The sequence below is a fragment of the Triturus cristatus genome, chromosome 6, assembly GCF_964204655.1.
Source record: "Triturus cristatus chromosome 6, aTriCri1.1, whole genome shotgun sequence".
Classification (NCBI taxonomy): Eukaryota; Metazoa; Chordata; class Amphibia; order Caudata; family Salamandridae; genus Triturus; species Triturus cristatus.
The window spans coordinates 1,761,988,399-1,762,016,275 of record NC_140589.1 but is presented as its reverse complement, the minus strand read 5'-3'; the positions used below and the strand labels follow the sequence as shown (position 1 = coordinate 1,762,016,275).

At 41.9% G+C, this 27,877-nt stretch overlaps 1 protein-coding gene across 3 annotated transcripts in view; it reads right to left on the bottom strand.

Annotated features, from left to right (window-relative positions):
• The window catches only part of CDC42BPA (CDC42 binding protein kinase alpha), a 797,672-nt gene that overhangs the window by 556,998 nt on the left and 212,797 nt on the right, over positions 1-27,877 (bottom strand). For all 3 annotated transcript variants that reach the window (XM_085613029.1, XM_085613030.1, XM_085613031.1), the window contains exon 4: positions 5,656-5,751. In XM_085613029.1, the coding sequence (XP_085469155.1) occupies positions 5,656-5,751 (96 nt within the window). The remainder of the gene's footprint in view (positions 1-5,655; positions 5,752-27,877) is intronic.

The window sequence follows — 27,877 nt, the reverse complement described above, 5'->3', positions numbered from 1 at the left end:
ACGTATTCTATGGTGACGCAAGTATACAGCAGAAGGTGCTCACTTCTGATTTAGTTGGCTTCCAGGCATCATGAAATAGAAGACCTGGGTCTACGTGTTATAGCATTGGGCTAGATTTTGGTTAGAACTGGTTCTGCATAAATATAAACAGCCCAATTGACTCAGGATCCATTTCAAACTCCAAATACACTCATCAATTGTAAACGGAGGTAGGTAGGGAGGGACGATCACTAAGGCAGAAGAACACAGATCTTTGGTTTGGAGGATGAACAATATATATGAACTATGTATACTAAATATTAGAAGAAAAATAATACACTACAAGAGCCAATTATAATATCATCTCAAAGACAGGTTCCACCTCATTTTTCAATAATTTACAAAATTGGTTACGTTCCTTCTCTCAATAGAGGATGAAACAGAAGCCGAGCACAAGTTGGAATGTTAGAGAAACATTTTACATCTTTAATTAATTTCTGCAGTAATGGGTTTTTAGGCAGCACTGTCCTACCATCAGCAGTAAAAAAACAAAAAAGGGAAAATGTGCACTTTTCATCTGTACTAATTAGGAACACACCGCTATAATGAGAGGAAATTGGTTATGCTGCATTTCAGCCCAATACAGACCTCAAAATCAATCAACCGTGGGAGCCACAAATAGAACTCTTCCAAACTGCTGGCGAACACTGACAGCTTTGGAAAAGCAAAGTGAATCAATATATTAGAGATTTCATAGTACCAAAGGGGATGTTGCAGAGAGTACCCTGAGAACGAGCTATTGTTACTGGTGTTTTGCATGTCACCACGCTCGTAAACAGAATACAAACTAGTATCTCAATAAACAAAGAAGTTGTAGTTCAAGTTTCTGGCTTTCCAATGGATTTTAATCCATAGCCTACCCAAACTAGGAATAAACGTTGGATTTCATGTCAAAAGAATAATGCTTAGAGAATGTTTATACAGGCAGGCTAATCATAGTCTTCCAAATCACTGGCTGGTGCATATGTTGCCGAGAACCCACAGTGAAGCCTTTGTCGCATTGATAACTTCAGGGGCAGTATAACCTACCAAATCCTAACTAAACCCTTAAAGCATCAGCTGCAATTCAATGAGCAAAAGTACCTTTAGAGAATTGAGAGCGCGGCATTTGACCAATGCATGCAATGCCCGCCTGGCTCGGGTACTCTGACCAACAGATGAGATGCTTCTCTTGCTAGATTATCCTGAGCTTTGAGGCTTCTCTGGTTAGACTACCTTAACCAATAGAGCCTAAGTACCTTTTGAGTTGTACTTGTTTTTGTTGAGGTCGTTCAGCTGCTGCCTTCTGATAAATCAACTGCGTTTTCTACGGTGTATTGGGAAACTAACAAAAGGTTAATGTGGAGAGTGGTGTGCATCACGATTCAGACTTGAACCCAATGTTATTTAATCTATTCTCATTCAACAGTAGACGTCTCTAAACTTGTTCAAACTATTGTGCTGAAATATTGTTAATGAATCCATTCTGACTGTACTGTAAGCTTTTGATGTGGTCCTCTTAATATGCACCAAGCGTGCTTGAAATAAGTTTTGAACCTGACTGAGGAATAATTCTGACACAGATATAAGTATTAATGTTGGAAAATACATGTCGGTGTCCTACCGACTTCAAGAAAATGGTAGATGCCTTCTCCTAAAGAATTTAAAGTTGAATAATGTTTTAACTTTTGATTATTTGGGAATAGGCTTTCATAACCCAGGTACCTGGAATAGCTTCCTCTACATACAAGTTTTGTTATGTTATTGTTACTTCTAAAGCGCAACTGTTACCCGAAGGTGTCCTTGCGCTGACTGAAGTCCTACTGAGACCCTACTTGGTGGACAGACACAGGTAGATATTAACTCGTAAAAAGCCACGTTTTGAGGGCCTTCCTAAATGCAAGTAGATTAGTGAGGTGCAGAAGATCATTCCATGCCTTGGCAGCACCTACCCCAAATCTTCTACCGCCCCAGTTGGCTTTCTTTACCTGGGGTGCCGACACCAATTTCGCTTTTGCCGAGCATAGGGCTCTTGAGGGAGTGTACCATTGAAATAGCATTTTTAAATGATTAGGCCCAGTTCCTTGGAGGGCTTTATGTGCCATACATAGCGCCTTGAACTGTACACATTTCTTAACTGGCAGCCAGTGAAGCCTTCTAATCTCTACCGAGATTGAGCCATTTTTTGGCGTGCCGGAGAGCAGTCTGGCAGCAGCATTCTGCAGAAGTTGCAGTTTATTCATGAGCCCTTCTAGTATACTAAGGTACACCTATTGCTGACATGCAATCACGGAATTGGTGTGCCGTTTCCTGTTGCCTGTCTGGTAAAACAGAGCCACAATTTGGGTATCCTCAGCGTATGTCGTCAACTTAAAACCAAAGGATTCAATCAGGGGAGCTAGTGATGACACATAGATATTAAAAAGTGTTGGGCTCATCGATGATCCCTGAGGAACTCTACAGGGCCGAGTAAATGGTTTTGCAGTAAAAGTGCCAAGGGACAAGTGTCATATTCTAAATCTGTGCAGATCCATGGTGGGCGATTCAACAAAAGGTTTGGCACATTAACATTCCTAGCCCCACTTGAAATGTATTAAGATATTTAGTACAGTCTGACACTCTGTGTGGTGCCAAACTAAGGGGTCATTTTATTATTGATCTGCTGCACCAAGGGAAACTAATTTCTGTGTTTTCTTCTGAAACTTTGAATCTCCAAAATAAGCCTAATGCTGATTTTCTGACTTTCCCTTCATTGACCAACAAGCTGGTCTTCGTTCTTCACATTTTGAGTTGGCATGTGAACCATTGCTCAGTTGATGGTATTTTAATCACCACTGAAGTCCCAACTACATGTCAATGACTCCTCCTGACCCCCCCATCAACGTTTTCAAGTTTTTACCAAATAAACCGATGGAAAAGTCTAGATCACCAATGTATGTAATATTAAATCTTTATTTGGAACCAAAATCAAAGGAGAGAACATAACCAAAGCAAGTTCTACTAAGATGACCGTGAACTATTGGAGTAATCGGGGACCTCTAGGTCTGGAAGCATCATTGATTTTTTGTATCCACTTTTCAGGAGAATATCAACTTTTAAATTTCGAACACAATATTTTCCATTACGTAATTCTTTAGCAGATGGTTCGCAAATCCTAATACCTGCTGTTCTTTCCTTTGCGAAAAGCAACATCTAAAAGCTTACCACCTCTAACTTATTTTAACCTAATTATCATGTGCCCAAATTCAAACCTATCATGCTAATGGTAAAAATTAGTTCAGTGACAAATCATTTATATGGAATAAAGCTACACAGAATACTTCAATTCAATACAGAGTTACCAAATACCTTAATGTTACACAGTGTAGATAAAAACAAAGGATGGAGCGCTAATAATATGTCAAACTATTTCATCTCAATTAGGTGAGACCGATCACAACTTTTATCTGGGCTCAAAGGTGCAGACCTTGAATAATACAGAAAACAAAACAGAACAAAACAAAAAATAGACATATTCTGTGCTACGATATACTACTTAAGAACACCGTTTATCCAATGGACAGTTGTTATACTCGAAATTTGAATGTGAGCAAAATCTCTGAATATAAAAGCAGATTGATTTATCACTATATTTTTCCTACCAGATTATTTCAACATGAGTACTTTAGATGATAAATATAGTCTTACACTTTTTGTGAACTTAACTCTTTGTTAATTTTAATTTTTATTGTATAGCAGGTTGTGTTTTGTTTTATGGGCAGTGCCCACAATACATTTTTTTACTACCTGTAGACCAAAATGCACATCCCTTGAGAACATTAAATCAATAGCCACACACATAACCAAGGTAATTAACATGGATTTCCTTTTCGCAGATCATGTGCAGAAAAGTCTATCAGCATTCAGCGGAGAACATTTTAGGAGACATGCTATAGACACCAAACCCCTAGAGTTGGTACAAATTGAACAGGAAAGGAGAACCTGCTGTGCTACACTTAATTTAGAATGTAGCAGTTATTAATATGTTATAACTCAACAATGTCAGTCTAGTTACCGGACATGAAGTCAGACCACACCAACAGATGTAGTATGTGCATTAAGAGGAGAGGGCATAATTGTAACAGAACATATGTGGCTGAGGAGTGGATAACAGGCCTCAGGAGTCAAAGATCCACAATGCAAAACTCCATAGCCACATCAAATATCTCACATGATATATATGCAAAGGAGGGCAATTCTATGGGATTTGCAATGTAATACCCAAACGTAGTGTATTTTTACAACATCCTAAGATGGGAGCAAGATGTTGAACATCTTGTCGAAGGAGAGTCAAGGTCTAGAAACATGATTTGTGACATTCAGGGATATTCCGTTTGGGATTGGTATGATCCTAGGTCTCCCCTGGGTTTTCTCTTGCGCTCCTTTTACCTTTTTCATGGTAAGCAGGAAGGGTTTTCTTCTAGTGGGTGAGTTAAAAAAATCTAAGCATTCTTTCCAAGTGACAGTCATTACATATAGAGCTGTATTTATGATGTTGCTTTTGTTAATAAATTGAGTCAAACTAAAACATTTTTTTTAAATTGCTTAAAACTTTATGTCCAATGGTACTTAGGAGTCATGGATAGAACAATTAATACAGAGTTATGTCTGAACACTTTATTATTTGAGCTTTACAAAAATCCATAAATAACTGGACACAGAATCAATATAATAAAACATGAAGAGAGCAGGGTTATGGTGTTCTAAGCTCCAAGTATCTTTTAATGACTTTTGTGTTAAAAGAAGTCCGGCCAACATGACTTGTATTACATTGAGTGGATCTGAGCAAAATGCAGTAATTTTCATGTGCCAGCAAGGCCAAACCTGCTTGCTATTGCAATTGTGGATTTAGACTGCATCTTAGTTTGGTCTCACTAAGAAAGCCTGTCATCTGCAAAGGAACAGGTCAACATGCAATTATGGCTAAAACAGAGAGGCCTGTGGCCACCCACAGCAGGGCGTAAGGCCTGAGAGAAGAGTGAACAATGATTAAACAGCATAATGCAGGGACAACACAGCGCAATCAAGAAAAAGTTAAGAGAATATCCGTCATAAAAGAACATAACATATGATAGTAGGGTACTTTCCAGCTCCTGACAGATCAGCAGAATAAAGATGATAATGAAACGAGTATAATATGATCAGAAAAAATAACAAAGCAGATCAGGCTGAAGTTTTTTTTTTTTCTGAAAATAAATACTTTATATGTCACTGACGAACGCAGCTAGTGCAAACCCATAGAATATACAATTTAACATACTTACAAGAATACACCATTTCATTTTTCTAGCCATATACGCCCATTCCTGTTAATTTCTAACAGATCCTGTAATATTTCTGCATCACAAAGGATCTCAGACTACAGTCTGACAGTGTTTTTACAAAGAATGACTTTAAGAGACATCTTGAATGGATCACCAAGAAAGATCAGAACAATCCATTATAATTCTCAACACAGAAAATTGCAGAAATAGGTGAGGCTACTGTGGAGCTAGGACTGCTTCATGAAAATAAGTTCACAACAAAAAAAGTGGAAAATGTAATAATCTAGCCATTTCACTGCAATAAAACAAATGATTGAAAGGCAGTAACTCTTACTAGATAGTTTTCATCCTGGAAGGCATAGTGTAACGTTGTAATCCATTGGCTATCGCCATTCACCAAAACGTCTCTTTCTTCTCGAAAACAGGCTGTCTGTGGAAAAAATGCAAACATGTTAAGACAACAATTTGGAAGAATTCAAAATAATTTAATAAAATAGTTTGGCACATCACAACAATTCCAGAATAAGATTTTCACAATTTAAAGATACACGGCGAAACAACTAATCAGATAGCGGTGCTGCTGAGCAGGCTGTTGGGGAGCTGCTCACTTACAATGTTAACACATAATATAGGATAACTTGATATCCCCTAGGGAATCTGGCACATATGTAATCCAGAAAACCCCGATTCCAGAGGATAATCATTAAACCATAACCCTAATAATGTAGAATCCTCAGATATCTATATTATTGACTTAATCAAACATATTACAAAAACAGGTATCCACCACATATTAAGTTTAAAAAGAATTTAGTTGCATCTCACCCACTGTTGTATTCCGCTTTAGGTGTCCGTATATAGGTCCTCTTGATACATGTCCTTACATAGGCAAAATTCGCATTGGCCTTATATAGGCATAAGATCCCAGTCCTTATTTAGGCATTAGCCATGCTATTCAAATACAGGCATGGTCACCTACATCTGTCCACCCCAACGTCACAACGAGTTCTTAGAAACCAGACCCTTAAGCTCTTGGGAGTTCCCCTAGCACAGGATTTATGATTTCTCCAAGAACTCATTTATTATGCATGAACCGCTATTCCTTAAGGGTTCATTCCTGACGTCTTCCTCTGCCCGACTTTACGTCAATGCTAACATTCCAAGGCACCTACCAGGTATAAATATACCTTTCCTTGCCCAAGGAAGTAGGAGGAGACCTCGACTTTAGAGGTGCCCGTGTCCCGGCCTGACGCACTGACAAGAGACGCTGTCATCCCTGCTCACAGAGAATCCAGCTTCCAGTGTTCTGACTCCCTTTGCGGGGTGTGAGAGTTCGAGACCCGGAAAGAGATTCCCACCTCTCTCATTTTCAAGGTATGGAGCTGACTAGAACCTAGAGGGACTCATGGCATACCAAACTTGGCAAACCAGACTATAGCATACCATACTATAGAATACATCACCTACTTCTTACCATGTACTACACTTAGGCTAGGTACACTGGGGTAGAAGTAGTTAGAGAAGCATCTCATGAGTACTCGCATTTTTATCTTATGTTATTTATGTATATGAATATACGTGTCATAGCAAAAAGATAATGCTAGCGCAGTATTATTTCTTTCTACTGCTTACGCTCTACATAATATATCTCGCATACTGTCTGACGATTGTAACAGCTCATATCTCTTACACGAGAAACAAGACTGTTCATTAAATCCCTTTTATTGAAACGCACGTCTATTCTTTCTGTGTAACTCTGAAGAAACTAAGTATGCACGATTAGCTGAGTGAAACGGTTATCTGTTGTTTCCACGATTCTGAGAGTGTTCCGATTCTAAAGGGAAACAAAGTTGTCATGTTTATGCGGTTGCCAGAAACTACTCCCTTCTTGTTTACAAGGAGTTTCTAGTGGCCTCTGAGTTAGCTGGTACAAAGTAATTAAGTTTAATATACTCAATAGGGGCATACTGACCTCAGTCCTATGCCATATCTATAGGGTATATTATTCCAATGCGCAGAGCCTATTAGGGAAAAAGGAACTACACTACACCACTAGTGCATAGTAATCATACGCAACAAGGAGAATGAAAAGAAGGCGCTCAATGCCATACGTGAATGGCAGCGAATTTTGGGAAAAATGCAACAGATGACAAAATACAGCAGGCTAGTTGAAATACAACAATTGCACAGACAAGAACACAAATTCCTATCTTTGAGCTAACTTTGCACTAGCGAGTTCTGTAGTTCAAACAGCCATTCTCAAACAAGCCTCAGAAACTGTCTTGATACATTCAGTTGTTTCTGAGAACCAGGCAGTTAACTGTCTTTTCACAATTCCCTAAACAAGGTAGAGGCCAGGCCAGTTGCTCCCTCACCCGGAACACAAACAACCCAAGAAGAGTTTCACCCTTACTAGGGCTCATTCTGGTATAGCTTGGTTCCAGTGGCACAGTGTGCATGGTACCCATGTCTGGGCATAACTGACCCACTTAAGGCATCACACTGAAGTATACAAAAAAGTGATGGATGGAATGCTTGAATTAATCTTAGCAACGTATAATTACTCGGGCCACATCCCAGTCTATCATTATTTTGCACACCATGCCACCTCAATTTGGAACCAGCCATATGCAAATCAGTCTTGAGCCTGATCCTACCGGAGCAGTCCGTCCTGCCCAAGCTGCCAGGCCAGGTCCTCCCAGAATCAGAACACAAGCAACCCAAGACCTGTAAAGGCATATGGCTGGGTCCAAACTGAGGTGGCGTGATGTGCAGAATAACTGCTTCTTGGATGCTCATGACAGCACGATGACCTTCTATAACATTATCCTCATTCATACATTCCCTTAATGCTGGTAATCTCAATCTCTCTGTCCTGTTACTCTTATCGCCTGTGGCACTACAGCAAGTCAGCAACCATGCCAAACATTTCAGTACTCCTCCAGTTTGAAAAAACTACAACAGGTTAGTTAGTGGTCAGTGGAAAGAGCGACTGTGCATCCTAAAGTAGTCAACTGCCCAGTCATACCCAATGACCATAGCTCAATGACAAGATAATTGCATTCTGCCACATTAACAGCATGTGAGTTGAAAGCAATAGTGCATTCAGCCTTTCCACCCCACTGGGATAGGATGGCACCCACTGCACACACACAGATGGCCAATGTGGCATATGTTTTTCCATTGACATCAAACCCCCTTCAAGACTGTCACTTTCCTTATATTTTCCTTTATTCTTCTGCTGTTCTCCATACACAACCAAATATCATTGCTAAACAGAGGTCTTTAAGACTCGGCTTTCCCTATAAATATTTCAACAGATTCAGCACAATAGTCTGCTATACAGAAGGTCAAATGTGCTCCTTTTCTGTTGCACCATCAAAATAATATGTAATCTGGAAAGAAAAGGACATTAGGTTCACTACTGAAAAGACTATTCACCATACTTTGAAATACAGAGGATACTGAGGCCAAACCAAAAACAAGAATAGTACATTGAAAGAGACCCGCCATAGTAATGAAATCTAATGTCTAGAAAATAATTGTTCAATTTAACAACAAAACCATCAAATTTATGTAAGGGAAGCTGTACTATCCATAGCACTATACTGATGTAAACGTCTCAAGCTCAGACATAACCTCACACGGCCACCTACGCCACTCAAAACAATCCACTCCCTCGATTGCTCCTTCAACCCGCAGTGTCCTACACTATCTTCTGTACCTCTTTAGTCACATTAACACACACACAACATTCTCTTTTAAATTGATGCAAACACATTTCCAAACTCCTTTAACTCAGTCTCTCATTTCTCTTAACATGATCCGATTCTTTCAGCTAGACTAATAAACATACAAATGATGCTAGTGAGTCCACCACAAAATGGGTGGTCCCTTATCCACAACATACACTTTATCCTTGGTGGTCCTACCGCTGAGCTCTGCTTTGGCTCAAATCTATCCAATGATATGTAATTTTCACTCCTGCAAAGCAGAGGCGTAACACAGGCCCCCTGAGGTGCAGGGGGCATGGGGGGCCGCAACACTTCACAGGGTACGAGACCCTTAAAGACCAATGAATATCTGTGAGAAATGGAAGACTTAGGGTCCCCTCATCACATTCTGCAGGGGGCCCCATTGTTTAGCGTTACACCACTGTTTCAAAGCCACCAGTAAAAATATATCTTGGTTTTAACCGCATATCAAGTCATTTCTTGTCAGTGAAATCTTTTGAGATGATCATTTACATAACAAACATAGCTGCCAAAGCCTAATTCCAGTAAATTTACCACAAAAATTATTTGTTTTCCCAACTACTCCCTTGCCGCACTGCAACCCATGCTGCTTACTTACGAAAACTAGTTTTTTTGCATCCTCTTCACCATTATCATCCTTGCTAATGCACCCCACGTCTTAAGTTTTTACCTTACCACAAACTCTTTGATACACTCTAGGTTCCTACTCAACGCGTTGCTCAATCCCTTTCACCGGAATCGTCAGCAGTACGGTAAAAGTGATCACGTATAACATATCCCTTGTAATTTGTACTACGGTTCTTTCCTTTTTCTCTACTCGGTCTAGACTCATGCTTTTATTCGCCTTCCCTGACCACTTCCTTCCAAGGACACTCACATCACCTCTTGGCTTAACTGCCCTTACGACGATCTCATGCGATGTCTGTGACAAATTATACTATTATGCCTCTCCATAACATTCTCTGATTTCTTAAGTGTGCTTCAAACTTCTTTACTGCTTCACTATGCACATGCCCAAATTACTTCTTCCTGTGCATCAACTACAGACTGAAGGTAGTTTAAATACATGCTGACCTTCCATGCCTAATACAGTTGGAAATAAAGCCTTCTTCATACTGCATCAACGTTCTGCCCATATACGGCCTCAATATAATTATCAAAATTCCTTAACAACTGACTGTCCCCATAGTAAAGAAACCTCGCCCAATCACCATTAAAGTCTTTGCATTGGTTAATATGCATTGGCTACTTCCATGTTTATTGAATAAAACGCAATACTTTCTTTCCTAGTTTTTCCACCCTCTGTGATGCAGCATAACTGACACCACAGAAGAAAGCAAATAAATACGTAGGAAGTATTTATTTTATTTATTTATTCATTTATAGAGCGCCTGGTTACACCAACGGTGTGTCCCCGCGCTGAGACACATAAAATGAGTAAACTGCTGTACCTACGTGCCTGATGAGCTGTTTATTATTCTATTTTTGTAAACAGCCATGTCTTCAGCTGTCTGCGGAAGATACTTTCGCTGGGTTCTGTTCTCATGGTAATTGGCAAGGTGTTCCATAGTTAAGCTGCTAGGTACCTGAAGGAGCGGGCCCCCATTCTGTCTCTAAATATTCTATGCATGCACACACCAAAGTAGCTGCTCAGACCCACAATGCAGCTTCAAGCTCCAGGGCAGGTAGCAACGGGCAGATACACAAGTGCAAAAGTATCACAAAAATAGCCATCATTTGGTGGAATGTGTCCTGGCCCCAAAGTTTCAGCTGCATCCATGGGCTTTTTCACTGAAATCATTTTATCAGGAAGTCATTGTTTCATCTCCACCGATGGCAATATCTATCCAGAAGAATGTCTATACACCTGAGAAAAATGGAATCCATTATTCTGCCCTCATGACAAGTGCAAACCGTCTTTAACCGCCACCGTACACATATATAGATTTATAAATATTTATCAATGCATGCTCACTCAATAAACTACAATTAAAGAGAAGTTACGGGTCAGAGAACAAAAACAACAACAGAAGCTTGCCATTATGGTACAGAATAACTTCACCCCGACTCCTCAGCCGTGCTCAGTACATGCATTTGCAGACCCACCACCAACTCCCCTGCCTTGCTCAGTACACCCCTTTGGCAAAGGCACGCGTAAAAGAGAAGAGCAGCACGTTGTATGATACACATTGTAACGGCACATTTCAGGATTATTTTCTTGTTCTTTAATTTGTAACCACAGCTTTTTTTTAAATTAATGTATTTTTTTAAAAGGTGCCCACTATCGAAGCTTTCTCATGGCTGCAGCCAATCCCTGCTGCTCATTTAACACGCAAATGCACAGACATTTGTGTGCTTGTGAAAATTGTTTCTGTTTCGGATGATAAATGGTTTCCTTGTGCTCACAACGTTTTGCAAATTAGCATGTTGCCACCCACTTAATGCATTTTCAATTTTTTTTTTGCAAATTTATTCCACACCTCTGAGTACATCAGCGGCCGATTTAATGTGCATTTTTTTTACAGAGAAAAACAAGCCAGTTTCTGCAGATTTGCAAAGTTTTATGTAAATCCAATGCGGTTTTTCCCGTACCAGACAGCAACATTTCCTATGAGAGTGTTAGAGCTTTTGTGCATTTAAATAAAAATGTGCACAGAACAATTTCTCTACACTTCAATTCACATTCGTATACTGACATGAAGCTAATTCAATTGAAACAAACCTGCTATGACATTTGTTAAAGTGTGTTTTTCTGGCTTAGCTAATTAAGCCTAACTTAGGCTTCAAAGCCATCTTGTTAAAGATGGATGCCATATCATCATGTTTATCCTCTGTATATATTTCTGCCTGATGCTAAATGTAGCAAGATGCTGATTGGTTATTTATGGATAAAACTGTTCTCGAAGAGCCTGCTAGAAATCCTTTTGCAAAAGGTTACACTTCGAGCATATTTACTTGATATAAGCATGTTGTATATTTTAAAATGACCAAACGCGAGCTGTTATGCTTTAGAGGAGATTGACGGTTTGTTCTAGTTTATGTCCAGGAAGATATCTCTGCTGTACCAACTTTTAATAGTTGGTGTAGGTGCCTCCTCCAACTACCGCGACAAACGGGTGTACATAGCGGACCGTTTTTTGAGGTTTTTGTTCCCCTTTTTTTCTGGCCCCAACTGGATATGATATGAGTGTTTTGGCAACTCGAATTCCTGCATATGAACTGCATCGTAGTATGCTGTTTAGAATCGGTCATATCATGGAGTTTTTAATAGCATTTTTCAGTTAAACCATTTTAATCGACTGTTTAATAGTTTTAACTCTTAAGTGCTGTGACGAATTTGTATTGTATTTTTAATGCACTTTTATGGCCTTATCAGACCGAAAAAAAAATTTGAATTGAATTGACATGTTAAAGTGTTTTTTTCTGGCTTGGCAAATTAGCCTTAACTTAGGCCTCAACCCCTATCTTGTTCAAGATGGATGCCATATTATCATGTTTATTCTCTGTATATATTTCTGCCTGACACTAAATGTAGCAAGATGCTGATTGTTTATTGCTGAATAAAACTGTTCTCGAAGAGCCTGCTAGAAATCCTATGGCAACATTTGCAACAAGGACCTTTGCGGCAATGGTAATTATTCAGAATGGTTCACTGTTGTTTATGTAACTAGCTTGTTCTGACACTGCCGGACATTAGAGTCGCATCAATATTCATGTAGTGGATTAGTGCTATGTGACGAGTTAAACTGTAAAACTTGTGATTTGTTGGAGAAATAATTAAACTATACTTACTTTTCAGATTTTGTACTTACCTAGGCAGGAAAACTGTATATAAACCCTTGAATTTGGGGGTGAGCATGACACGTTTTCCTTTGTACTAGGAATTCGGTCTGATTTCTTACTGAATTTGCCGCACATTTGAGACTTAGGGGGTCATTACGATAGCGGGCGGATCACCACCACCCGTATGGCGGTGGTGATTCGCCCGCTAAACTCCTCCGCCCACATGACTCCCCCCCCCCCGCCACATTACGATGGCGGGGGGGGGACCCCGGCAGACGGGAAGACCGTCCGCCGTTTTTCCGACGGTAGGCAATCCGCCTGATTGCCTACCGGGTGGAAAAGCCCAGGAATATGGTGGCGGTGCCTTGCAGGCACCCCCATCCATACAAGGATGATTGCGGGGAATTGCCTTTCCATGGCGGAGACTCCGCCATGGAAAGGCAGCCGGTTTTGGCTTTGGAGGCCCGTTGCGGGCCCCCAGGGTGTTCGGGGTGGGGGGGGTGGAGGGTGCACTGGGGGGGTACCTATGGTACCCCCCTGCATTGTCATGGACATGGTGGAAGGCACCTCGCGGTGCCTGTCACCTTCTGCATGACAATGCACACAGTGCATTCCCAGTATTGTGGTGGGCGGTGCTGTGAGCACCGCCTGCCACAATGCTGGGAATAGAGGATGCCACCACCACAGTGGCATCCTAATTGCAGGTGCGGCACCGCCGCACCACTGGCGGCCGGTCCCAGCATCGCTAGGGTGGCGAGCGGACTTCCTAATGGGCCTCTTAGTCTCTTCCTGATATTGCCTATTATTCTGCAATCTTCCATTTACTGTGCACTTTCATGGCATTGACTTTATGCATTTAAACAAGACTACTGCTGTACCTGCAGTTTACTATTTCTGTATTGTACCTTTAAATTTTGTAATAAACCTTCACATTTTTACTAAATTCTGCTCTAGAACTCACTTTTCGAGTCAATCCTTTTCTTGATGACTATTCTGAAATGCTGTTTTGAATGCTGGTTCTGGGACATAGTGCCTCATGATTTGAGGATGAGACCATTCCAGATCTACCCAATATCTGGGCATGTCATTGAGATGCCGATTTTCTAAGGGTAGTGCACATCCGCAGTTTCTTGAAGGTAAAATGCATGTTTATATTTTATCACCGTAACTTGTTTTTTTTCTTGCACAGACCTCCTTGAAAATTGGCAAGCTGAAACTCGGCCAGTTTCATTTATGGTTTGGAACTTTCATGCAGAGTCAAACGGTGGCAAAGCGATCAGGAGTAAAAATGCTTCATGTATGGAAAGTGCAGCGGAACCATAACGACAGAGTAGCTATTGTTGATTTATATATATATATATATATATATATTACCTACTGGCGGTCGCCAGTAGGTAGTTATAGTTAGGACCACGTTTCCATAGGAAATCCGCAACATTCTATTTTGAATAACTTTGGCGCCGGTCGACGAATCCTCGCGAATGTTTCAAAATAGGTGGGGCGCTACGCTCCGCTCCTACCCTGAAAGTCTCGGGGGGATTCGTCAAGCGGGGGCTGAGATAAAAGGGGGGTCCCAAAACGCGTTTTTCCCATGCATTTTTCCATAGGACCTTTAGACACAGCTACAGCCCGAACGGCTGAACAGAATTACTAGAAATTTGGCAGAGAGGTAGTCCTCAGGTCAAGGAAGTGCCTTTTGTAGGTTTGGTGTAAATCTGTTCAGTAGATTCTGAGAAAATAGCCTTTAAATCAATATATATATCTGAGCCAGCTTACGGTGCGCTTACGGTACGCTTACCGTACGCGTACGGTGGCGTGCGCGAGCGCGATTCTGATTGGCTTTTAGATCTTAGTAAACATTCGAATCGGCCGAAACCAGGAAGCAGCGGCCGCCATTTTCTCTCTCGCACTGAGAGTGATGATTAAAATACAAAGACCAAAAACATGTAAAGGGGCTGTTTGGACAGCTCCAAAACACCTAGCCATGTTGAGGGAGTCCCCAAAGATCCCCCAAGGCCAAAAACGGAATTTTTATTTTTTCGCTAATTTCGCCGATTACGCTTACCGTACGCGTACGGTAAAAAAATATAAAAAAAAAAAGAATATCCACACTCACCCCACCCCGTGTGCAAATGGTGCCCGAAGGGCACCATTTGTGCATGGCTTATATGTGGTGCGAAAAATTAAAATATTAACTTTCAAAACGAAGTGCATCATATGTCCTCCATGTGCGCACGGTGCGCGAAGCGCATCGTGCGTACATGGCCCATCTACGCGCACCGCGTGCCCACCGTGCGTGCACGGCACTAACTGCGTAAAGTGGGCGCGCGGTGCGCGAAGCGCACCGCGTGCTCACTGTGCGCGCACGGAACGAACTGCGTTAAGTGGGCACGCACGCCACGAATGGCGTAAAGTAACTTAGCATTTAAAAAACCGTACAAATTCACTGAAAAAACCATAGGTTTCACACACGTTATAGTTAGGAATTAGCATTTAAAAAACCTTGCAAATTCACTGAAAAAACCATAGGTTTCACACATGTTATAGTTAGCGGAAATTTTACTGATAAAAAACCAATGAAATTCCCCCGTTATAGTTAGTGCAGGCAACTATAACTCACGCGACCGCAATCTTCTGCTGATGACATATGTGTCTTTATGAAAAAAAAATATTTGTAATATATGTATAGCTAAAAATGTATGGAAGAAGACATGGGCAAATAAGTGTCTAAATACAGTATTAGCATCAGCAGAGGATTGCGGTCGCGTGAGTTATAGTTGCCTGCACTAACTATAACAGGGGGAATTTCATTGGTTTTTTATCAGTAAAATTTCCGCTAACTATAACATGTGTGAAAGCTATGGTTTTTTCAGTGAATATATATATATATATGTATATGTATATATATATACACCTACAGATATAAAAAGATATATAATACATGCACATATATATTTTTTTCTATACGAGCTAATGTTGAGCTCTGTATTTTTTTTAGATCCAGGCTGTTCTCTATATATTAACAAGGCAGTACGTCTGTAAATGTATTTTAATACGGCCTTTCCAAATTTAGCGTGGCGGCTGTCATCATTTGAGATGCAGCTCTACTTAAAAACAATCAGCCACGCCGTCTATGAATTTTAGAATGCTGCGGTCATTAATAACCCAGCTTACAGTGCTACTTATAGAGTCCAACTGCTCATTACAATTATGCCAAATTACCTACTAATATTATCTGTTTAACCTTTTCTGTACCATGGTGCTTTCACACTCCAGGTCATTGCGTTTTTGTTTCTAAAATCTGCTGTGACTTTGTCCTAGCAATCACCTTGAGGTGTCAGCGAGTGGCCTCCTCGTCCTGTGTGTCTCCCGCTCTTAGAATGGAAGTATGACAGAATGCTCTGACCTGTGGTTGGACCACTGGCTGAGGGTGGTTGAGAAAGGACGTTGTGCTGGTTCGGGGGAGAAGGATGTCATTTGCTATAAACAGAACCTTGAACCTTTTTTGGAACCAACTTCTGCCTACTTCTTCTACTAACGATGATCAGCATTTCTATCCATAGGTTGGCCTTTCTACCAATCAATCATAGCATTTATAAAGCGCACTACATACCCATGAGCGTCTCAAGGTGCTATGTTTACCACATCTATAGGATCAGAAAGCCTACTAAGATCCACCATTTGTTTTACCAGCATTAGTTCCGGAGCATAAAACCGAGAGCAATTTCACTGTTTCACCATAAATTTGTATAGAGACCCACTTGATGATGGATTTTGCTAGTCCACTCCAATGGCTACACAACAGATGACTGTGCTTATCAGCTCATTCTGCTGTGAGCATCTTCAGTCCCAGACATGGGCTGCCGCATGTGTCATGGTAGCATACAACTCTGATTTGGCGTGAGGGCAGGCTCTTGACTTTGGAAAAGAGACTGTACCAGATGAGGAACACTGTGCAGACATAGAAGACGAAGAAGCAAGAACGTGTGAAGGAGAAGTGCATGACTGCTAAGTGTCAAAAGACAGCATAAATACATACTCCTCCTTACACACTGTTGGGAGACACCTTTGTAAAGGAGCCTTGTAGGGGGACACCTCAGGTACATGTCACTGTGCTCGGTGACATGGTACATTTCTTTCAGCATGAATTAGGTCAGTGAGCATTGCATTTGCTGACAGGTGGACTACTGCAGATGATCATAACTGCATTATTTGAGCAGGGTGGGGCACGGTAAAAGGTAGCTGCCTGGTAGTCAATATTATACTCACTAGGTGGAGGGGTCTGCCTCATTCCCTATCCATTCTATGAATCTCTGTTTGAGAAGCAAGATATGTTTAAATCAAGATATATATATTTATATATATATATATCTTGATTTAAACACAAGGGACATGTTTTTCAGTCAAATCAACAAGATACAAACAAACCAATTCTCAAGATGTTTCTATCAGGAAATTTGAGAGTCTAGTGGTCTTCTTCAGGTTGGGGGCCAAGACCCCCTCCCTAAGTAGATTACCTTCAGAAGAAATATATATCACAGACTGTTGCGTGCACAGTTTTATATACTTTCATCCGCATCTCATAGGCAATGATTCTTTGCCCCTATTTGGTTTGACTCCAGCTTATTATCTGAATGGAGGGTATCGATTTGTCAACCCCCCCCCCCCCCAACTCCCTGCTTCTGCCACCTTATAAAGATAGCATATACCAACACTCTTCTCCTTTGACCACCTCATTCTCTTGTTGCATAGCTTGGTGAAACCCTGCATTCTCCTGTCCAGCTTCCAGTGTCGATCCTCTTACAGCAAGCCATGTAAGTAAGAATCATCCAAAACAAAGTGAAAGGAGAACACCAGCAGTGGGACAAGCTCTTGACCTGGAAATACAGACCTCTCCAGTTGGTGCTAGTGCCTGTGATGTCATGTGGTCACTCTAGGCCCGGGCAGAAACACCACAATTTTACATGTTCACGTTTAAAGTTGACATCTTCTCTTGAATGTTGACATTTGGCACACATTTGCTTGTATGGATAATGCTCAATGAAATAACTTTGCTTACATTTAAATAACTTCATAGGCATATCATCAGAGCCTTGAACATTTTGTATGAAAGCTTAAGTTATGATATTGTTTATTGTTGTTCGCTTGGCAACAGCTTTGTCAGGATAGAATCAATAACGACAGCCTGACTGGGACTTCGGCATGGTAACATGGGTGAAGTGTATTATATTAATGACATCACTCCTTTACCTAATTAGAGATGCATTTCGTTGACACTGTAGAGGTCGCCCCATGGTAGATTTCCAACCCAGCTGAATCCCGTTTACCTCCTTAGAAGGATGGTGCCTACACCAAGACGGTCTCCCAGATGAAACATACCCACGGGTAACTGGGGAGTTACATCACCCAACAGGGATTCTGGCAGATTCACCCACCCTAGGCACATTAGGGTAGGAAGCACTAGGTAGGAGCACAAATAGAACTGTGCCTATATACAAGCATATAGTCTATGTAAAAGTACAATGTTTGAATTGTTACTTTTCTTTAACATTCTCGTGATGGAGAAGGTGCCTGAGTCCTCTCCTTTGGAGGACCGGGTCCTTGATGGCCATATGCCCGAGAGCACGATCTCACTCATCTATAAGAAACTGATCAACGTCCGGGCGGATATGCTTCTGGGGTTGAGGGACCAGTGGGCTAGGGATGGCCTTGAGTTGGATGACGAGGATTGGCAGTCTGCTGTTTCATCTCCTAAGGAGGTAGCGATCCCGTCGCGTCTGAGGCTGGTGCAGCTTAAAATACTGCATCGAGTGTATGTGACGGGGCCAAGGCTGGTTCACATGGGATTCTCGGAGGACGGCCTATGCAGGAGGGGTTGTGGTATGGTGGGTACTTTTCCTGCATATCATTTGGGAATGTGGTGTCATCACGGAATTTTGGAGGAGAGTCCATGCAGTGATGGAGGAGGTGACGGGCATTGCTATGCAGCCGGAAGCGCGGTGTTGTCTACTGAATGTCTGGGGGCCCACTGATCATAATGCGGCGCAGACCCAATGGGTGACTCTGGGCAACATGGTTGCTAAGAGAGATATCGCGCGAATGTGGGGCTCTACGGGGCCCCCCACATTGACCGCGTGGAAAGAAAATATGGACTGGAGTATGTTAAGGGAAAAGACTGTCTATTGCGCTAGAGGCCGCCCCCGGAAGTGGCACGCCATATGGGGGCGGTGGAATCAATACAGGGGGGGAATATGTCTTGCCCCGGATCTGGATCCTCCCGAGGAACAGCTTTCCTCCTAACCTTCTTTCCAGCCCAGTATGGTTTATGGACTTTTTGGCCTCTACAGTCCCTCTTCTTCCTCTTTACTTTGAACTGTAACTGTTAGATGAGTGGGGTCCGACCTCCCCTGGGGGGCTCATCATGGGCTTTCAGTATTCTTGCCTTGCTGGGGTTTGTTGTGCGTTTTTGTGTTTAATTAAAATTGAACCTTTGCACTTCTCCTTTCATGGTACTGGGGACGCATCTCTGTTTCTATATATCGATGCTGCCGAACCTCCGGGTTGTCGGCTGAATAGCTGTGTCCTGACTTTTGAAAATAAAGGTTTTTAAAAAACAAAAAAAAAAAAAAAAAAAACATTCTCGTGATGCAGATTACTTTGTTCTGTTTCCTTTTATTGATTATTGCAGCACACGTATATTACACAAGACAGGCCTCGAAAAATCATAAAAATATTACTAGACCTGCAGGTCTAGTGACTTAAAAAATCCACTCAACCTATTTGTGATGCTCTTGACCCATAAACTGGTTTCAAATGATGTGATCGTGGGCAAATATTTTAATTCATTGAGCCGCCATTTTCACATACGAGAGCACCTTTAAATGTGAGATTTCAGCACGCCTGCTGTACAAAAAACTATTTTGTTTGATTTAATAGACACAACTTTTTTTTCATATATAATACAAATCTTACCACATATAGGATAAACATGACCCCTGACTTGCCTCTTAGTTCACTAATAGCATTGTCATCAGGGCGGCGGCAGGAATGTTTCTCAAATCATGTTAAAAAACTATCAATTTTGAAAAAATGCATAACTAAAGCAAGAAGTGGTAGCACACTGTCATTTGTAATCAGCAGATTTTACATTGAATTGGCAACAAACTTTCCCAGTGACATGCAGCTTTGCACATCACCAAGTAGAGTGTTCTGGCTTGTTTTGCTCCTATTTAACTCGTTGTTAGCATCACACTTCTTAATTACAAAAAAAAGTGCTTTTGTAATTCCTGATATATTTTGAAATATTTGTAATATTAATTTCCAGGCTATTTTTTTTAATTGTATGTGTTAGAGAAAAATAACTGATATCTCCAGACAGCTCACTTGACAAAAACCTCTAATTCTAGTGAGAGAGATAAAAAAAAAACCTAATTTTCCAAGCAGCAGTTAGTTAAAAGACAAATTGACATTTGACCTCTTTCCTTGAACAGACAGCAAATGTGTCAGGATAAAAACAAGATTTAATGGCATCTTTATTGCTCATTCACATTCTGAATGAACAGAAACACCTGTTCCTTTCCAGTTTACTCGAGATGGGTCTAGTAGATGCCAAAAATAGCTCGACCTGATAAAATTTTACTTGCAAATGTGAGTGGGTGAGTAGATTTTTCGAGGCCTGCAAGAATCTAATTGCTTCAATAAATATTAAAATGCTAATTTGAGTATATCATGTGTCTCACTTTGAGCATGCATAAGTTACCAAATGAAAGGGGTCTAGATCTGTTTCCACGATTTCCTTAGGGAGTCAGGGCTGTCACATTCTGAGGTTGCACATACCACTTGTTACCATGCTAGGTTAGTGGTTCCGATTGTGCACGGTGAGCTTGCCAGGACAAAGGCCAACATATCCTGATGGTGTGCATAGAATCAGTCTTGCAGAGTTCTGACGTTTATGTTGTCCAACAAACGCAGTTTTACAGAGAAAGTATGAACCGTGCGACATGGCCCTACCAACGTTCGAGCTTGCGTATGTATTTAATGGGGCTCCTAAGTAGTTTTTCTTTTGTTTGCCCAAAGACCCCTACTCACCTACTAACTGCAGACATCCGTGGTGTTAGGGAACAATCCTCCTCAGCTAAGTAGGGAACCCCTATTTTCTGGCTGCAGGTTGTTCAAGTTTCAACCTTTGAAAAGGATCACAACCACAGAGGTACCCTCTCTGAATTCCACATATTCAACTGGCTAATGCCGAACCTGTTAACAAACCAGTAAACTGCAGACATGTAGTTACACAGATGCTGCAACAACATGGGCTCGTCCTTATGGGAGAAGATGTTATCATTGTAGTAGAGGCCCTTTAAGCAAACAGAACAGAGGTATTCTTTTTGTGGGTCAAATATCCAGCATTAAATGCACAATTGAGATACTTTCACTCTAGCTGCAGTTTCTAGCAACTACACAGCTTATGCAGCATTAGAAATACCATTAACATTTCAAGAACACCAAAACTTGTTTGAAGGCGCCCTAGCACATACTAGAAACAATGTTAGTCTGGATCCCCTCAGTAATGAGGGAGCAACATGGCCAGTCCTAGCCGATTATACACCTTACCTTGACATAGGAAATTTTACTGCACCAAAACAAAGTAGCCTGTTGTTGTAAAGTTTATGCTCATTATCTTGTACACATCAGATTGTCAGCTGTCATGCTTCAGATTGTCAGCTGTCTATCATGGCTGTGATGACATCTGAGGGTTCTAGAATGGATAAGCGAGCTTGGTGGTGGAGAGAATCTTGAGGAGCGGAGTAAGAGGCAGTTGGGTGGCTGAGCTGTTGTACCTTTATACTTATGAATAAAGAACCTATGGAAATCTACTTACTCTCATCTAATCCTTGATGGAAGAATCAACTATTTAACACTGGCGACGACTGGGAAAAGCTTTTGAAACTTATCCATGAGGGTTGGCATTGTAAGGAAGAAGGAAGTCAAGCTGTTAAAGATTTTTGGTCAGTTAGGGAACAGTTGTCCTGTTGTGAAGGAATGTTATGGAGAGGTCACAGACTAGTTCCACCTTTGTCTCTAAGGAAATCTCTTCTAGATCTAGCTCATGAGGCACACTTAGGGATTTCTAAAACCAAAGAACGAGTGCGTTCTACTTACTGGTGGCCTGGGATGGACATTCAAATTGAGCGTTTGGTAAGGGAGTGTGTCCAATGTTCTCTAAGTGAGAAGAGTTTAAAGATCAGGACTCAGCCCACGGAAAAAAGGTCGCGCCCCAGTGGTCCTTGGAAGGACATAGCTCTAGATATTTTGGGACCAGTGCATGGTGATGGGTCGGATACTTTTGTTATTGTTGTCATGGATCTCTACTCTAGGTGGCCTGAAATTTCTTTCACTAGAAACACTAATACTAAAAGCGTTATCGATTTTCTGAAAGTGTTAATTTCAAGGGAAGGTATACCACAGACTTTGCTGACTGACAATGGTGTCCAGCTGGTGTCAAAGGAAATGGAAGACTTCCTTGTTAATTGTGGTATTGTTCACAAAAAATGTGCCTTATATCACCCTGAATCTAATGGCACTGTTGAAAGGTTTAATAGGGTCCTAAAAGACACTATTTCCCTGGCTAAACAGAATTGTCTTGACTGGAAGGAGGAGGTTTCTAGGAGAGTTGGTGTCTATCGCTTTGCGCCTCATACCATGACTGGAAGGTCTACCTTTTCCTTGTTCAGAGGGAGGCAACCTGATACTTTTTTTGGAACCGCCTTGGGTTAATAAATGTATCTCGGCCAAGGGAGGTGTTCCGGATGTAAGCTCGTGGGAGGAAAGGGAGGATTATAAGTGTTTGAAAAGTAAAGAAAATTATGATGCGAGACATGCTGTTAGATCTACTAAAGTTTCTGTTGGTGATTTTGTCATGATCAAAAGACCTGGTTTCTGTGTTTCTGGTGCCAAATTCACGAAACCTTTAAAGGTAATTAAGGTCTTTGACAATGCTGTGAGGACTTCTGACCACAGAGTGTGGAATTTAAATAGAGTCGCTGTATGTGGCAAGATGCGTCATGTGAGTGATCTTTCAAAAAATATTGATAGCAATGATGGCTCACGAACCTTAAGGAAATCTAACAGAATTTCTCATATTCCTTCATATTTGAACGACTATGTAGTAAAATGATTTAGTCATATTTATATGTTAATTGTATGGTGTTCTTTTCTTTCTTTGACTTTTCGTCCAAATGTTAGTGTGTAAAGGAGGGAGATGTGTTGTAAAGTTTATGCTCATTATCTTGTACACATCAGATTGTCAGCTGTCATGCTTCAGATTGTCAGCTGTCTATCATGGCTGTGATGACATCTGAGGGTTCTAGAATGGATAAGCGAGCTTGGTGGTGGAGAGAATCTTGAGGAGCGGAGTAAGAGGCAGTTGGGTGGCTGAGCTGTTGTACCTTTATACTTATGAATAAAGAACCTAAGGAAATCTACTTACTCTCATCTAATCCTTGATGGAAGAATCAACTATTTAACACCTGTACACAAGTCTGGCCAGAATATACGTGATGCGAACAAAGACAAACCCTGCATGGCTGCTCAAGCTGCACAACCACAACTGGCTCCCCCAGTGGAAGACTGTGCCACTTGGGGAAAAATCTTTGCTGCTGCATATACCAGAACACACGGTACACCCTCATGAGCTGTTTTGCCAGAGGTGCGTAAACAGATCCAAAATGAGTATGGGGCGGTCCCTGAGTGGACTTGGGGATGAAACTGATGGATAATTTTGCTGTGGTGTCCTCAACCATGTTTTTTTTTTTTAACAAACTTTACTGGGTTTTGTTGATTTTCTTACATATGATATACATATTACGCTTATAAATTAACCATGTTAAGTAATATAAAAGGGGAAGCAGCAGTGCTGGCTGTAGGCCAGCGGCTCGCACAGGTTGCTCCGGGAGTTCAGGAGTGCAAACTACCTAAATTATTGAAGAAACCTGTGCATCAATAGGTAGAGATAATTTGGGACCCAGACCTAATAAACCACAAATTAAGGGTTATTCTGGAGAGGATAACTCAAAGCAGGAGTCAGAGTCTTCAAAAAAGAAGTGGGATAATAAGTCAAATAAAGAAAAGACTGAAGCACGGGGTGGATCTCCTCAACAGGAGTCCACTGAAAAGTGCTATAATTTGCGTAACCGGGATTCAATTAAACAGCCTGGTAGGTATCAGAATACTGATACACATCCTTCTCGTTCCTTTCAGGAGTTGTCTGAAAAACGCTTGGAGAGAGGACAATCAGGGTGCAGATCAGAGGAGTACGTGAAACCGAAGAAGGACTCAACGCTCTTCGGACTAAATAATAAAAAATGAAGTCAAACCTTCACAGTCAAAGCCTCAATTTAAAAAGAAGAAAGTGGCAGAGATTAAAGCCAAACATGCCACAGATATTGAGGACACTGCTTCTGAACGGGAAGTGGGAACTGACCATGCTGGACAGCACAGCAGAAGTAACGATAGTTCGCCGGAATCTTATGGAGTATATGGCGACAATAGCAACTAGTGACTACATCCAGATGGAAACAGCGGACCTGAGACTTAGTGTCCCAAGTCAATTAGATGAATTGCAACTCTAGATTGAGGGGAATATACAAGGAACTATCAATATTCTCTTTTGGGAGAATTTGTCATTTGGCTATGACATTCTCTTGGCTGGAAGGGATTGGCCACCAAAGTTTGTTAGGGATTGCTCAGAAGGAAAAACATTCATTTTACCAGCTTTTTCCAACCTCCACACAAGCCAAGTGCCTTAGCGCGTAATCCGGCATTATACCGCAACCATGTGGGTTGGGATGAGGGATCTCCTTACCGCGTTGTACCTGTGAGGTCCACCCCACAAACACAAAGGCAGTACCCCATTAAACATGAGACCAACAACCAATTTAGAGAGATACTCACACAACTTGAATACCAGGGTGTAATAGTAAATTGCACCTCACCAATGAGAAATCTCGTTTCTAGTAATAAAACCAGACCATTCATACAGTTTAGACTTAGATTACAGACACTTGAATACTGCTACATGCACATTTGCGGTACAATAGGCACATAGCGCGGCACTAATGAACAATATAGTGCACAAAAAACATTAGGTATTTCAAATGGATTTTTCTGCCACAACATAGCGCCTGAAAGCAGGTACTTAACTGCATTCAGCGCTCTCGGTTCTCAAAAACACTCCTGTCAATTGCCTCAAAGGTATAAGATTATTCTGGGCAGTTTTCAGCCTATGTCACAGAACTATTACAAGATTTTGATGACCAAGCATTGTCCTATGTCCATGACATAAGCCTGACAGATGACGACTTGACAACACACTTGACCAGAGTAGATCGCATAACTTTGGGATAAACTCAAATGGGCTACAAATGTAATAAAAAAAAAAAATCAAAGATTGCCCATCTCAGTGTCCTGTTCTTGAGATACGAGCTTTCAAGTGAAGGCAAAAGCCTGGCGACACATTTCTTAGATAAGTGTGTGCTTCTACAACCTCCAAATACATTTAAAAACTCCTATCAATATTGGGTTGTCTAAACTTTGGCAGAACATGTTTGTTTATTTATTTATTTGAAAAGTTTTATAAAGCGCGAACATGACCCAAACGGGTATCAGAGCGCTGTACAGAAATGAGAAAATGAGGGTAACAAACTCAAAGGGACAGTACGTGAAGGTTACAACAAAGTGGGGAAACAGAGTACGTTAAGAGTTGGTGGTATCAGAGGTGTCCTACAGCACGAAAACAGTTGACCAAAACAGCATACAATAAAGCGCACTTGAGTATCACAATAAGAGTCAGAATATTAACAAACAAGAGCGTGAGAGTCAGTGGATATTGTTAAAGATTATTCATGAGTAGCCGTTTTACCAGTTTCTTGAAAGATAGAGTGGAGGGATTGGATCTGATCGCAGAAGGCAGGGAGTTCCAGATTATTGGAGCCAGACCGGAGAAAGTACGATTTTAAGATTTATTATTTTTGAATCTTGGTGGTTTCAAGAGTAGGGTGGACGTACTTCTAAGGTTTCGGCCAGCGCCCGAGAGTTCAAGGTGGTGGTGGCAAGTAGATCGGAGTGTTATAATGTATGGCTTTATGGGTCAGGCAAGCTATCTTGCATCGGATTCTGTCTAAAATAGATAGCCAATTTAGTTGCAAAAGGTCAGGGGAGATGTGGTCATGCTTTCTGGAGCCCGTGATGAGTCTCGCCTATGCGTTCAGGGTAGCTCGGAGTGGGGGCAAGCTAGCTTTGGGAAGTCCAGCGTGGGTCACTGTAGGAGAGTAGGATCTGCTTCACATGGGTACCCCCACTTTTTGCTGGTGTTTCACTGTTTTTCGACCTTAGTCTGACTGTGGCCCTGCTAATCAGGACCCCAGCCTAGCTGCTTCCTCTCTAAAATGGTTTCCATGTACATTAGGTACATCTCTAATTGGATTCTGGAGTGCCTTATAAGCCCCTAGTATATGGTATACTATGTACCTAGGGGCATAGGTGCCTCAGAGGCCTACCAGGGGCTGAAGCATGTATTATACCACCCCTGGGAAGCACTCCAAAATGACACCACAGGTCTGCTACTGTGGTATAGGCTACCTATATGACTACCATTGCACACACATATAAAACCTATAAGTCACTCCTATGGCAGGCCTGAACAATCCTGAAGGCAGAGTGCTTGGTTTTTATGTGAGAGGGTGACCCTGCATGAGCAGAGCCCCTCTGCAGCGTTCGGAGTACCTCCTCTGATGCGGTTTGTGGTGCAGCCTGACCATATACTCTTAAGTGCATTATTACCTTCCGGTAAATGCTAACTTTTGAGTGGCTGCACGGAAACATGTCGTGTTTGGTGTCAAACACTTTGGAATACTATCCCCGCCGCCACCGCCAGTTCTGGCGGTGGGGGTAGCCTTCCACCCTTCTAAAGGGAGAGACATGTTCACACTGGTCTACCCAGTAAAGACTTTCTAAAGCCCTGGCATCACAAAATAGATGCCACTGCCACAGACATGGGTCTGGCCTCCTGCTGCTGACCGAAACTCCAGCAGGGGAGGTCTGGACAATAGGTTTCCTGTCCCAGGGAGGTGTAACCACCGCTCCAGACAGGCAGATGTGTATTGGGGCTGGACGGGAGCACTCTCTGGCGCTTTGACATCCTGCACTGTGGGCACACTTGGTGGTCCTGTGCATAGTCCAGCTCCAACCGGTTGCAGGGGCTACCTGCCCCTGCTCTGGCACGAAACTGGACAAAGGAAATGGGTGTAACCACCCCTCTTTCCAAACCCTCCCATAGGTGGGTCCCCAGAGTATGTCCAACCCCCTATCTTAGTATAAGTATGGGAACCCAGTCCTTCAGACTTTAGATTACACTGGACGAAACTCTGCAACATATATCCTGGACCTTCGACTTTCTATTTCGACTAGAAGACTGAAGAAATCTCCCTTGGGGTCAAGGAGTGACTCCCCTGCTTGGCAGGCACCAAGAAACAACTGTTCGGTCTGCAACTCTAAAGCTCCTGCCGGACGCTGAAGTCTTTGCATCACCAGAGGTGGATTTCCAGACTTCCCCGAGGCTACCCTGAGTCCACAGCAACGCTGAGGCCCGAGGGTGACGTGGAACCATGACCCCTGGTTACTGTGATCTTTTGCCGGTCCATCATCTTCCTGGTCTTCCTCGAAGTTGTTCTTTGGGCTCCAAGTAGCCCCAGCCTTGGGCATCTACAGCACCGAAGATCTCTGGCCTCCACTCTATGAGTGACCCGTGGGCCAGTTTCCAGTGCGACTGCTCAAGGCTCCTTCGCGATTGCTAGCCCGTTAGTGAGTGGGTCCCCATGAAGGCAACTCCTCTTCTGATTGCTCCAGATGTGCCCTGACTTACCCTTTCTGGGTGAGTCCCCCAGACCTTGCTGGTCTGCACCGACGTCTTTCTTCTATTTCCACTTGACTTGCCGTTGCCAAGGCTTGTTGGGTCCATTCTGG